The 13,066-nt window shown below is 38.1% G+C and overlaps 1 protein-coding gene across 1 annotated transcript in view; it reads right to left on the minus strand.

The window, feature by feature from the left end:
* The window catches only part of RP1 (RP1 axonemal microtubule associated), a gene marked incomplete at both ends in the record, with an annotated part of 177,366 nt that overhangs the window by 42,420 nt on the left and 121,880 nt on the right, over positions 1-13,066 (minus strand). Inside the window, 5 exons of the mRNA XM_084260605.1 lie at positions 5,051-5,190; positions 6,440-6,572; positions 10,269-10,355; positions 12,082-12,263; positions 12,755-12,886. Of these exons, the coding sequence (XP_084116731.1) occupies positions 5,051-5,190; positions 6,440-6,572; positions 10,269-10,355; positions 12,082-12,263; positions 12,755-12,886 (674 nt within the window). The remainder of the gene's footprint in view (positions 1-5,050; positions 5,191-6,439; positions 6,573-10,268; positions 10,356-12,081; positions 12,264-12,754; positions 12,887-13,066) is intronic.

The following is a 13,066-nucleotide window of genomic DNA, read 5'->3' on the forward strand; positions in this document are numbered from 1 at the left end:
AAGGCAAAAATGGTGTGCTTGGCTTGCTCCCTGAAATGCCTGTACACCAATTCCCGCAGTATAGGGAATAAACAGGTAGAGTTGGAAATCAGTGTGCGGTCAAGGGGTTATGACCTAGTTGTAATTACAGAGACTTGGCGGGGTGACTCATATAACTGGAATGTGATGGATGGCTATGTCCTTTTTAGGAAAGGAGGCGGAGTTCTTCTTTATGTGAAAGAACAACTAGAATGTATTGAATTCTGTCCAGGGGTGGACAAGGAATGAGTTGAGAGTTTGTGGGTGAGAATTAAAGGACAGGCTAGTATGGGTCATACTGTTGTGGGTGTCTATTACAGGCCACCTGATCAAGAGGAGGAAGTTGATGAGGTCTTCTACAAGCCTCACAATAATTGTCTCATAACCTCAGGCCCTGGTTCTTATGGGGGATTTTAAGTACCCAGATATTTGCTGAAAGGCCTGCACAGCCACCTGCTCACAGTCCAGGAAGTTCCTCCAGTGCATTGACAATAACTTCCTAATGCAAATGGTGGATGAGCCTACTAGGAGAGGAGCACTGCTGGATGTTGTATGCACTAACAAGGAGGGACTGGTTGAAGGGGTGAAGGTTAAGGGTAAACTTGGCTGCAGCTACCATGAGATGGTGGAGTTCAAGATCTTATGCATTAGGAAGAGACTGCCAAGTAGGACCTCAACCCTGGACTTCAACAGGGCCAACTTTGGCTTCTTCAGGCAATTACTAGAGGAAATCTCATGGGACAGGGTACAGGAAGGAAAAGGGACCCAAGATAGTTGGTCCATATTCAGGGACCACTGCTTCCACGCTCAAGATCAGAACATCCCAATGGGAAAGAAGTCAAGAAAGGGGGGCAAAAGACTGGCATGGATAGACAAGGGAACTGTTGGGCAAACTCAAGTGGAAGAAGAGAGTCTGCGGTTCATGGAGTGGATGGCCACTTGGGAGGAATATAAGACTGTGGTCAGGGCATGTTGGGTGGAAACTAGGAAAGCTAAGGCCTCTTTGGAATAAAACCTTGAAAGGGAGGTCGAGGACAACAGAAAGGGCTTCTTCAAACACATTTCAGACAAAGCTAATGCTAGAGGCAATTGTAAGCCCTCTGTTGAATGAGGTGGATGGCCTGGTGACTGAGGATAGTAAGAAGGTGGACTTACTGAATGACTTCTTTGCCTCCGTCTACACTGCTGGAGCCTGTCTGCAGGAGACCCAGATGTCTGAAGCCCCAGAGGAAGTCAGGATAAATTATGAGTCTGCCTCAGTTGATGAGGATAGGGTTAGGGATGATTTAAGTTGTCTGGATATCCACAAATCCATGGGTCCTGATGGGGTGCACCCAAGGGTGCTGAGGGAGCTAGCAGAAGTCATTGCTAAATCCTGGGAAGCAGGAAAGGTGCTTCAGGACTGAAGGAAACAAAATGTTACTACAATCTTCAAAATGGGCAAGAAGGAGGACCCAAGTAACTACAGACCAGTCAGCCTCACTTCCATCCCTGGAAAGATGATGTGTCTCTAGGCGCATCAAGGATAAGAGGGTTGTTAGGAGCAGTCAACATGGTTTTACCAAGGGGAAGTCATGTTTGACTAATCTAATAGCCTTTTATGAGGATATAACCAGGTGGAGAGGTGCTGGTAGGACAGTAGATGTGATCTACCTTGACCTCAGTAAAGCATTTGACACTGTCTACCACAGCTTTCTCATGACTAAACTGAGGAAGTGTGGTCTGGATGGTAGAATAGTGAGGTGGATTGAGAGCTGGTTAAAGGGAAGAAGCCAGCGAGTTTTGATCAATGGGACAGAGTCCAGCTGGAGGCCTGTATCTAGTGGAGTCCCTCAGGGGTCAGTACTGGGACCTGTACTATTCAGTATATTCATTGATGACCTGGATGGGGGAATAGACTGTACAGTCAGCAAGTTTGCTGATGACACAAAACTGTGAGGAGTGGCTGACACCAGAAGGCTGTGCTGCCATTCAGCAAGACTCAGACAGGCTGGACAGTTGTGCAGGGAGAAGTTTAGTGAGATTTAACAAGGGCAAGCGTAGGGTCTTGTACCTGGGGAAGAACAACCCCAGGTACCAGTATAGGTTGGGGACTGGCCTGTTGGAGAGCAGTGTAGGTGAGAGGGACCTGGGGTCCTGGTGGACAGCAGGTTGACCATGAGCCAGCAATGTGCCCTCATGGCCAAGAAGGCCAACGGCATCCTGGGATGTATTAGAAGGGGTGTGATTAGTAGGTCCTTCTAATACAAGAGAGGTCCTTCTCCCCCTCTCCTCTGCCCTGGTGAGACCTCACCTGGAATATTGGTTCCAGTTCTGGGCCCCTCAATTCAAGGACATAGAACTCCTGGAAAGAGTCCAGCACAGGGCCACCAATATGATTAAGGCAGTAGAACACCTTCCTTATGAGGAGAGGCCTCTTTAGCTTAGAAGAGTAGACTGAGGGGTGACCTTATGAAAGTTTTTAAATATGTAAAGGGTGAGAGTCAGGAGGATGGAGCCAGGTTTTTCTCACTGGTGGCCAGTGGTAGGACAAGGGGCAATGGGTGCAAGCTGGAGCATTTCTGTTTTCACTGTGTGTGTAGTGTAGTGTAATAAATTAGAGAGTTTTCTTTCCTTTCTTATGTATTGAGTCTGTTGTGATTTTTTTTTCCTTTTTCTAGTAATTCTAAACATTTGATCTGTTCTGTTTTCTGTTGGTTTTGCTTCTATGGAGCACTGGGCTGACAGTGCGATCCTAATGCCAAGGTCATTTTCCTATGGTAAAAGCTATTTCAGAGCCCATCATTTTGCACGTATGTAAATTTAAGGGGTTTCCCTCCTCACAGCCACTGCTGGAATGAATTTCATCTGCCATTTTATCACCCAGTCACTCTGTGTGAGGTCCTTTTGCAATCTCTGGCAACAACTTTCATATTTATTACCTTAAATATCTTAGTATCATCACATCTCACTGCTCAATGCTTTCCCAGGAACCTATTGCATAAGGAAGAGCATAAACACACAAAACATCTAAGCTGAAGAAAACTTTCATTGTCCACAGTACAAACATAGTTCACTTGAAAAAAGGATCTCCTGGGGAAGACTCTCAGCATACTTCTCTATTGCTCAATATAGGGGCTCTAATTTCTTTAACACTAAGAGTTGTTTTGCTGACTTTGTATTAACATCCAGCTTGACATTATTTCTTTATAGACCTCTTCTCCAGATGATGTGCCCAGCTATGTACCTTTATGTCTTTTATTGACTCTTCTAATTGCCTATAAACATTTGCCCTCAAAAAATGCCAGGAATTAACCTGTATTTTTGATAATATCATCCAGGCAATTAATGTCACAAACCACTTCCTATATTTCAATAGCACAGCTTGGAATAAGACAGAATGACATCTTAAAAAAAAAAAAAAAACAAAGGTTGTAAGGGACTATAAGAAAGAAAAACATGTCTAAATACTTTGGGAGGGAAGACTATGGCTAAACTATTAAGTGTCTCCCAGTTCCTAAAAACTTCACTAGGTACCAGTACACTAAATACTGTTACGAATCTAGAACTGAGCTATTGCTATGAAAATGATAGATTATGTTTAAAAGATGCATTTAATTTTCGCCAGTAGTTACTGAAAGGGAAGTAAACTTACTGAACTATATGTGCTTACCTCTTTGTTCTTGCCTAAACTACTTTTTATCTTCATTGTACAGTGGGAAATGAGCGATACAAGAAAGGTAAAATTTTACATTCGGATCATCAGCTAAAACAGTGGCTGAGTTTGGAAATGGACGTAGATGTCCTGCCTCTATACTCTATATCACACAGTCCATTTAGTGCAACAGTTGTCTGCAGACAATCCCTAGATCTGAGACAATAGAACTCAGACAAAGAAGAAAAAATAGAGAAGCAGAGGAGGTGATGGCAATTTTTTTAAGATGTTGTAAATATATTAAGGAAGAGTCTGAAAAAGATACAGGAAAGTGTAAGTAGGACAATTAAAAAGACATTATTCTACACAAGGAACAGTGAACAATCCAGCAACAAAACAACTTTGCAGAGGGTAGAGGTCCATAAAATCAAAAAAGAGCAAAGACTGGGTAACAGAGAAAAAAACATTTGCTATGTGTCCTGGTAAAAGAAGGGAAATCAGGTGAAGTTAGTATGTGGAAGCCTTACACAGGTTGCAGATCAAATGCAGGCCATACTACCACAGGGCTTGGTGGATATTCATCACATATTAAAGAGGAAAAAATACAAATTACTATGGAACACAAGGAAAATATGGGTGGTTTCTATGTTAGAGAAAAATTTTTGATATTATAAAGCAAACAAAGAAAGAATTGTCTAAGGGCAAGGGTAGCGAAGATTTGGAACATGTTGCCTTGGTCTTAAGAAATGGTATGAAATAAGTGTAGAGGATCTTGCTTTATTATACAGTTATCAATTGAAAAGTCTCTTTAAATCCTATCTAGTAATATCTGAACGGAATCCAGGGTATGTGTGAACATGTGTAGATATAATCATTGATATGGTAATCTGCAAAGGTTTACCAGAAAATCTCTCCTAGGATTTATCTTGAGCAGTCACAGTGTGTCTATAAGCAGCTTTACCTGTTTGCAGTTCTAAATATAAATGGAATAATTAACATATAGTGGCTAACACATTTAAAACCTCTCCATTTATATCTGGACTGATTTTTCAGAAAAGCACATTTTAAAGGAGCAGTCACAGGAAATAGCCCTGATATTTCTATATCAGCTTCATAAATAAATGAAAACTAAGCCATGGCATTTCATACATCAAATGGTTCAATTCCAGTTTCTAAGAACAGTTACTGATGGTTTGTGTGTTTAATACTGAACTGTCTTTAAACAATTATCCCAATTCAGGTAAAATGTTTGTACTTAGTAAACAACACATCTTTTCCACAGGTTATCATGGTGTAACATAAATGCTTGCATTTGATAACTGAAAATAAATACGGTATCAGAAGCAGTAAAACAAACCACATTATGCAAACATGTAAGGGAAATAACTCACTACTAACCTTCCCTCTTTCAAAATGTGTGTGTGTCAGTCTCCTTTTGCAGGTATCACCTTGTTCTCCAAATACTGTGATAAATACATCTGCATCAGTCCCCGATGCAGGCAGTGTTCCTGTATGAACACTGATCGAATAAAGAACTCCTGTCATGAAAAATCAGTGACACAAGACATTACCAAATCAGACTATTTAGCAATGTAATTACCAAACATTAGAAACCAATCTATTTTAGGTAAAAGCTTAATTTCAAGACCAAGGAATGAAATTACAGTAATGGACATTAATGTTCTGTCTGGGTTTCATATAGATTGCTAACTACCTCACACCAGCACAGGACAGCATTAGAGATTAAATGTCCTTCATGAATCAATGTAATGATCCATGCTTACATTACAGAAAATGTAGTTCTGAAGTCTTATCCAGTTGTCACCGAAATCAACTGAAAGAATCACTGTGATTTTATTAGGCTTTGTAACAGGCCTTGAATTCTTGCAGGAATCAAAAGTCTTAAATTGAGATGGACTTTATCAACTCTAACAACATTTTACCAAATAAAAAACACATACATAACAGATTAAATGTTCCAGATCATCTGAATTCTGGTTCAGTCAGGCATTTAGATAATCATGGCCAATATCAACTGATATATTCAGGAGAAATGGTTTAACTTTTTAAACAGATATGCGACTATCATTCTTAACCAGAAAGGTTAGGACTTTTGGCTGATGATATCCCTTGAGGAAGCATGGCAGAGGATATTTTTTATGGGTTCTGTAAGATCTGTGAAGAATTAAATAGTATAACAGAGTGTTAAGATATATTTCCATTCGCAGTCTAACCTTCAGTTCGATATTAAATGCAAAAAAGTTTAAAATATTTTAATTAAGACATCTGCTAATAGAGTACAATGAATGAAATTCTTTACTAAATATTTTAAAAATGCAATCAGAACAAAGAAAGATGTTATCATATTTTAAATACAATGATGTAATGAAACAGAGCTTCTGGAGTAAAAATGGGACTCCTTGAATCTGTGATTTAGTCCCTTACCAAGTATAAATCATTCAGGTGTTTTTAAAATTTCACTAGAAATATACTAACTGGGCTTTGAACATTTTTCAGGTTTTCACATTGGTACTTAGCCTGATGAAAAAATATATATTAGTTGTTTTAAAACATAAAAATACTTGAGGAATACATGTTATTAAAGAACCCACACAGTTTGCACAGGTATATTGAATGGATCTTTAAAAACATTTTGAGTGTTTTTTAATATATTCACAAAATGCTTAGCAATCTTGCCCATTGTGTCCATTCCATTAGCCAGTTCTCCATTTCGTGTGTGAATGAATGCATTTGCTCATGTATTTATTTCTTAGTTCATCATCATACCCTTCAATGGTGGCTTGTCTGGCCTGACCGCTGCTAGCTCTGCCACAGTCTCAGATCCATCTTCTCCAAAAAGACATTGTGCTTCAGTATGAAAGCCCAACTCTTCCTTAGTGTCCAGGTCTTTCAGCCGAAGCTGCAGGCAGCAGCAGAAGAAAGGAATTTATCTGAATCATTTCATTTCCTATTTCCATCCCAACAGAAGCTGACATTTCTTCCTATTGTTAGCAACTGCACACACACATATAAGCTACATGGTTCTGCATAACAAGAGCTACAGTAGTTGCTGCAAGTCGCCGATTCAGCAGCCTGATGTTTATAGGTTTATTCTTCATTGCACATCGACAGAGGCGTAGGACCCACTAGTTGGGAACCAATGAAGGATACAGATTAAATTGATCTGTGCATACTTGTGATTTCTGAATGTGAAATGAATGAATACAGTTACATCAATCTTAATAACATATGCTCATTTTGCAAAAAAACATTTGGTTTGCTGCTTTTTATTTGTTTACATGTGAGCTGCTATATCTCTGTTAAGATTTTCGAAGGTGGAGGAATATGGTGTCCAGCAGCCTTTGGGGTCCTTGTGGAAATAAGTTATTTGAAGGATTAATTTCAATAGAAGATGCAAGCTTAGGTCCAGCTTCATTCTACTTGACTTTAAAAAATCAGAGTAGACTAAAAAAATCAGGTTCCAAATTTGTGAACTTAGAACCACCTGAGGAAACAGACCCTTGGGAGCCCACCTATCCTAGCTACTGAGACTGTCAATGGGGAAATCAGATTCACGGGAGGACAACTCAGATTGTGAACTTTATCTTAGGACAGGTTATAAAATACAGAATGACAAATTAGTGAGCATATATAGAAACATTTCTGATAATTATTATGTGCATGATTGAACTTGGTGCATAGCTTATGACTACAAGTTTGTAGAAATGGTTTCTTTGGCATTTAGAATCTCTTTGTATAGAAATATTGTATCAAAGAAATTTAAACAAAAAAAAAACAAAAACAAAACCCAAAAAACCAACTTAATTTCATCAAGGCATTAAGTAATTGACATTCTTAGGCAGGGGTTCCCAAAATTACTGTGGTGACTCATTACTACTACTGACAACAGTAACAGTAAAAAGTTTGTGGCTCATCATACAGAATACATATACCACAGTTTGGAAATCCTGAGAATAGATTTCCTTACATAGACTTCAAGTCCAAGTTTTGATATGTATAAATATTTACATTATTTAATTATATAATTAAAATTATTAGGAATTTGACCATTCCACCCTTAAAAATTTTGTCAGACTATCTTGCCTAGAAATTTAATTACTGAACTTTTTCCACTCCTGCTTACAATTTGTGACCAGTGCCTCACAAGGTCGGGCACAAAGCTTCCAGGTGAAAGTAAACAGTTCCTCATGATTATTTCCAGAATTGAAACATTATTTACTTGAATCAACAGTGTTTTTCTTTAGTCAGTATTGAATTCCACTAAAAGTGCAGCCATATACCCATTTTTTTTTGCCCTTGGAATAACTAAATTCTCTCACACTAAAAGTCATACTAAAAGTCATACAAGAATATCCTCACTAACTTCTACCAATATAAACATCCCAAACTAAAGATCAATAAGTATCACCAACTCCTATCCATATTAAAATTGCACTAACTGTTACCTGCAAATGCAGGCAGGTGTCCTGCAGAAACCGGAATCATAAAAATTAAATGTATAAATTTATGCAGCCTTTGGTCTTAAAATAAAATGTACCTGACAAATTCTTGTTAGTTTAAGATTACATCTAAGTATGAACTTTATCACCAAAACATATAGCTTTTCTATATTCCATATGAAAGTGAAAATTATTTTGTTTTTTAATTTGGAAAGGGACAGAAACTTTGTTTTTGAGCAAGAAAAAGCTACTTATTCCACAGTATATAAATCCTAAAACTTATGTAACTCAGAAGTTACAGAAAATACTTGATGTTTTAGCTAAGATCGTATCATTTGCTATAGAAGTGTGCAGAAAAACATAGCTCAACAGGAAAAACTGGTACTCTGAAGAAGTTGTAATCAACAAAATAGAACAACAAAGTAACAAAAGAGGTGTAGGGACTTTATCTCCCTTATAGCCTTCATAGTTTCATCTGTAATTGGCATTTTTGTGAAATTTCTGAAACTTTGGCAATTATTTTTTTCACTTACAAGGAAAGTAAAGGAGTACTCAATTGGGGTTGGGGTTGACCACTGATTCATATTAAGCTCACATATATTGCTTTCCTCACATGGTCTTTCTATTTCTATACAGCATCTCTATTTTTACAGCACTCTCAGAGTCCTTTTAAAGTGAAACCAACTTACTGCTTCCATGTATAAATAATTTATAAAAAGACCAATAAAAGAGTAATAGATGTTATAAGCAGATTACTGGCACAAGCAGTATATGTTATTGTGGCTTCTGCTGTGGGTTATAAGTGCACAAGTAGAAGAGACTGCACAGGACTACAGCAACCTATTGATTTCTTGTAGATTGTAATAATTTATAGATACTAATAAACCAATTATTAAATAACTTTTGAAGTACTTTAAAAGTATGAACAAAAATCAGCCATTTGGTGAGGATTGTCCTTGAAAAATAAGCAGAAAGAAAATGATTACATTTATGAATTTTCTGGTTTGAGACACCTGTTCTGGAGACTGAAATCTCATATCACATAGTCACATAATGGATATAGTGAGGGTAGTATCAACGTATTTTTTCAATGTTTTATCAAATGGCCTGCAGGAGCATATTTAAAATAAGAAATTAATTTTGCTTCCATATTCTTTCCATTCTTATAGCCTTATCTGAGTCTACAAATTCAGCCAACAAAAGACACATTTGGGGAGGAACTATGAACAAGGTAAACCCATCCTCTATCCCCAGAGGATCTCATAAATTCAGACTTAATGTTACTTTCAGTATCATAAGGTCATTCAAATTTTATCCGGGATTGCAGCTATCTGTTATTTCCTATCAGAACAATTACTGGACTGTTTATTCATTTAGGGAATCACACTTTCATCTTTTCAATTCATAGTAGGGTTAAGGTACGTTGTGTGCCAGTTCAGAAAAATATTATTTTACTCACTTCAGAATCATTCAATGTTATGTCCAAAATGGTTTTTGGGCCCTTGCTTACAGGCAGAGCTTGTAGACACAATTTTTCCTTGCATTAACCTTCAAGTTTAAGCATTTCCCCACAGCCCAAGTATTTCCCCAAAGCCCAAGTATTACCAGGCCCAACACCTTTCTATTCAATCTTCCTTCCCCCACTGGAGAAATGTATACATTTAAAACCTAGTTGAACCACAAGATTGACAGCATTAAATCATTTCTCCATCCCTTTTTATCAGAGGTATATATATTTATAAACAACTACAATCAGATGTTTAAGGCCCACTGATGACCATGTTATAATGAATAAATTCTAAATTATCATCTTAATTGGTTTCCATGAGTAGGTTGCTCTCTCTCAGGAGACTGTTGGTATTTCCATGCAGGGATTTACATTTCCTAACATAAGGAGAAAAGTCTGCCTTCCATGCCATCATGAGCTATGCAGAATGGATCTGCACATCAGTGAATAGGTATGGCTGGATGCACCTCAGCAGGCACAAACAAGGTAGATCTGCCCACAGGGAGATCTGGAAGCTGTAGGCAATCATCTGTAGATACCAGGTAAATGAGCCAAAAGATGCATGGTCTTGTTAGTCTGGTGCAAAGCAAAGCTAACAATCTAAACAAAAGATATTTACTGTTATTACAAAGAATATTACATGGAGTACCTTGTGAAGTTTAATTCCTCTTTCCAAGCATGGACCAGATAACAAAAAAGAAATTTTTGTTATATCTCCAATATCACCCACAGTCAACTGTTAGAAAAATAAAGAAAAAAATTAACTATACATTATAAGGAACAATTTGGGTGACATACCTTAAGGTGAGGTAAGAAGATAAATAAAATAGGTAAAAATATTAATCAAGGACATTAGGAAGTCCCATTAAGATTGCAAGTTAATTTGGACTCACATTTGTATCATAATAATTCACGTTTATTTCTAGCTGGAATAATTGGCTGCAGAGCCTAAACCAACATATAAAAACAAGGAAATGCATAATTAATTCTATCTAAGACAAATTTATACGACTATTTACCTCCTTTCCATCACATCTTCATTGTCAAACTTGAATTGAATTTTTTTACTCAGAATGATTCTTAGTCCTGACTATTGGTTCTGTTCTCAGTGCTCAAAGAAAGGGTGATTGATTTCCTTAAACTATATCGAACACTGCTGCTTGTAGCTTTTCATCTTGCAGTGGATAAGGAAGAGATGATTATGTTGCATTTTTTGCAAAAGATGGGGAATTACTTTTATTTCCATATTTATGAATAAAATCCTTTTCAAAGGATCGACTCAGGTTCACACACCTATCTAGAAGCTGCCTTTAACATCATGAGCAAACTACAGAAATGATACCTGCCCAGGCCCAAGCTCATTGTAAAGATACACAGCTTCTAAGGAGTGCAAATAGATTGATTGAGATTTAAGAAGAACTTAAAGGAACTATGGAACAGTTTCATTATTTACAGATTCACAAATTCAAAGATTCACAGAGTGTCAGGGGTTGGAAGGGACCTCTGGAGATCATCTAGTTCAACGCCCCTGCCAGAGCAGGATCACCTAGACTAAATCACACAGGATCACATCCAGACAGGTTTAGAATGTCTCCAGAGAAGGAGACTCCACAACCTCTCTGAACAGCCTGTTCCAGTGCTCCGTCACCCTCAGAGTAAAGAAGTTTTTCCTCATACTCAAATGGAACTCTAGTGTTCCAGTTTGTGGCCATTGCTCCTTGTCCTATCGCTGGGAACCACTGAAAAAAGAGTCTACCACTTTACTCTAGATATCTACTCTTTAGATATTTAGTACTCATGAGATCCCCTCTCAGTTTTCTCTTCCCCAGGCTAAATAGACTCAGCTCTCTCAGTCTTTCCAAATACAGATGACACTCTAGTCCCCTGATCATCTTCGTGGCCTTTCACTGGAATCTGCAGTGGTTCCCTGTCTTTCCTGAACTGAGGAGCCCAGAACTGGGCACAGTATTCCAGCTGTGGCCTCAGCAGGGCAAAGCTGAGGAGGATAACCTCCCTGGATCTGCTGGTCACACTCCTAACACACCCCAGGATGACATTGTCCTTAGCTACGAGGGCACAATACTGGTTCTCAGGAAACTTGCTGTTCACCAGAACTTCTCAGGTCCTTCTCTGCCGCAATTTCCCAGCAGATCAACCCCAAACCTGTACTGGTGCCTAAGGTTATTCTTCCTTAGGTACAGGACCTTATGCCTACTAGTCTTAATTCAAAGTTATTGGGGTTTTTCATGTCAAAATTGGCATTTATTCAAGAGACCCTTCATTAGTGATATGTATGAACCCACATGTGAGAGGTACTCCAAGGGTTTATTTGAGACATGGAGGTAGAAATATTAACTCTGACAAGCAAAAAGTAATTCCACACTTTACCTAAGTTGGCTACAACTCTTATTTTACTACAATGATTTGGTAAAATATGTCTAGGGAAAAAAAATAAAACTAACCAAAAATGGATTATCATTAAGATTCTGAACTTTCTGTGCAGGGGATTTCCCTTTTCTTCCAAATACAACAACTTGAATATCAGGAACATCTTCTGGTACTTGCGTACAGTGCACCCATGTTTGCCATTGTCCTTTGCTTTTAGTATCAATTTTTTTTGTGAAAAGAGATGTCACTAACGTTTCTGCAATGAAACAAAAACATATTCAGAGCCAGTGTCTAAGTTATAAGGTAGCATAAACCAAAAGATACAAGTTTACATTGGCTGTTATTGCTGAATCTAGCACAGGTACATCAGGCAACAAGGCCTGAAACCCCAAATTACTCATTATAGCCCTATGGAGGTGTAGACAACCAGGCCAGCTTCTTCGTGAATCCATGTCACATTCCTGCAGGTGACATGCCTATCTTCTCTGCATTGTTCCAAGGACAGGATACATGCTGCCAGTGGACACTCTTTCAATACTGCCATTCCCATCTTCTCCATCCCAGGTATAATTTCTTCCCCTTTGTATACAGAAGGTATGATTCACCTTGGTTCAGGCCCTGCCCCTCACCATTGGGGTACCAATCCTCAGTTCTGCCTACACTGTGAAGTAGCCTTGTATTGGCTCTGCTCTGCACTGCCATGCAGTAGTGATTCATGCAACTGAAGGACATTTCTGCTGATATTACCTTTGAGTGGAATTGTCACTTCTACAAAATCTTTCTTGGAGCATTTATTGATCCAGTCATTGTGAACAAAAGAATGTGTAGAAAAAGGGTAGAGGACTTCTTTTATAACAATTTTTTCCAAGAACCACTCATCTGATTGAAAATAAACAGAACATTATTAATTTATACCTTTTAAGCAACAAAATGTTCTGTGTATGCAGTCATAAGTTTCTATCTTTAGAAAATCAATAAAATGTTTTCTTTTGTTGGGCTTCTTAAGGAAATAATTTTTAAAAATCTATTACCTGTGTCTATATGTGTTTCAGTCTGTTC

The sequence above is a fragment of the Gallinula chloropus genome (assembly GCF_964237585.1).
Source record: "Gallinula chloropus genome assembly, chromosome: 2".
NCBI classification, from domain to species: Eukaryota; Metazoa; Chordata; class Aves; order Gruiformes; family Rallidae; genus Gallinula; species Gallinula chloropus.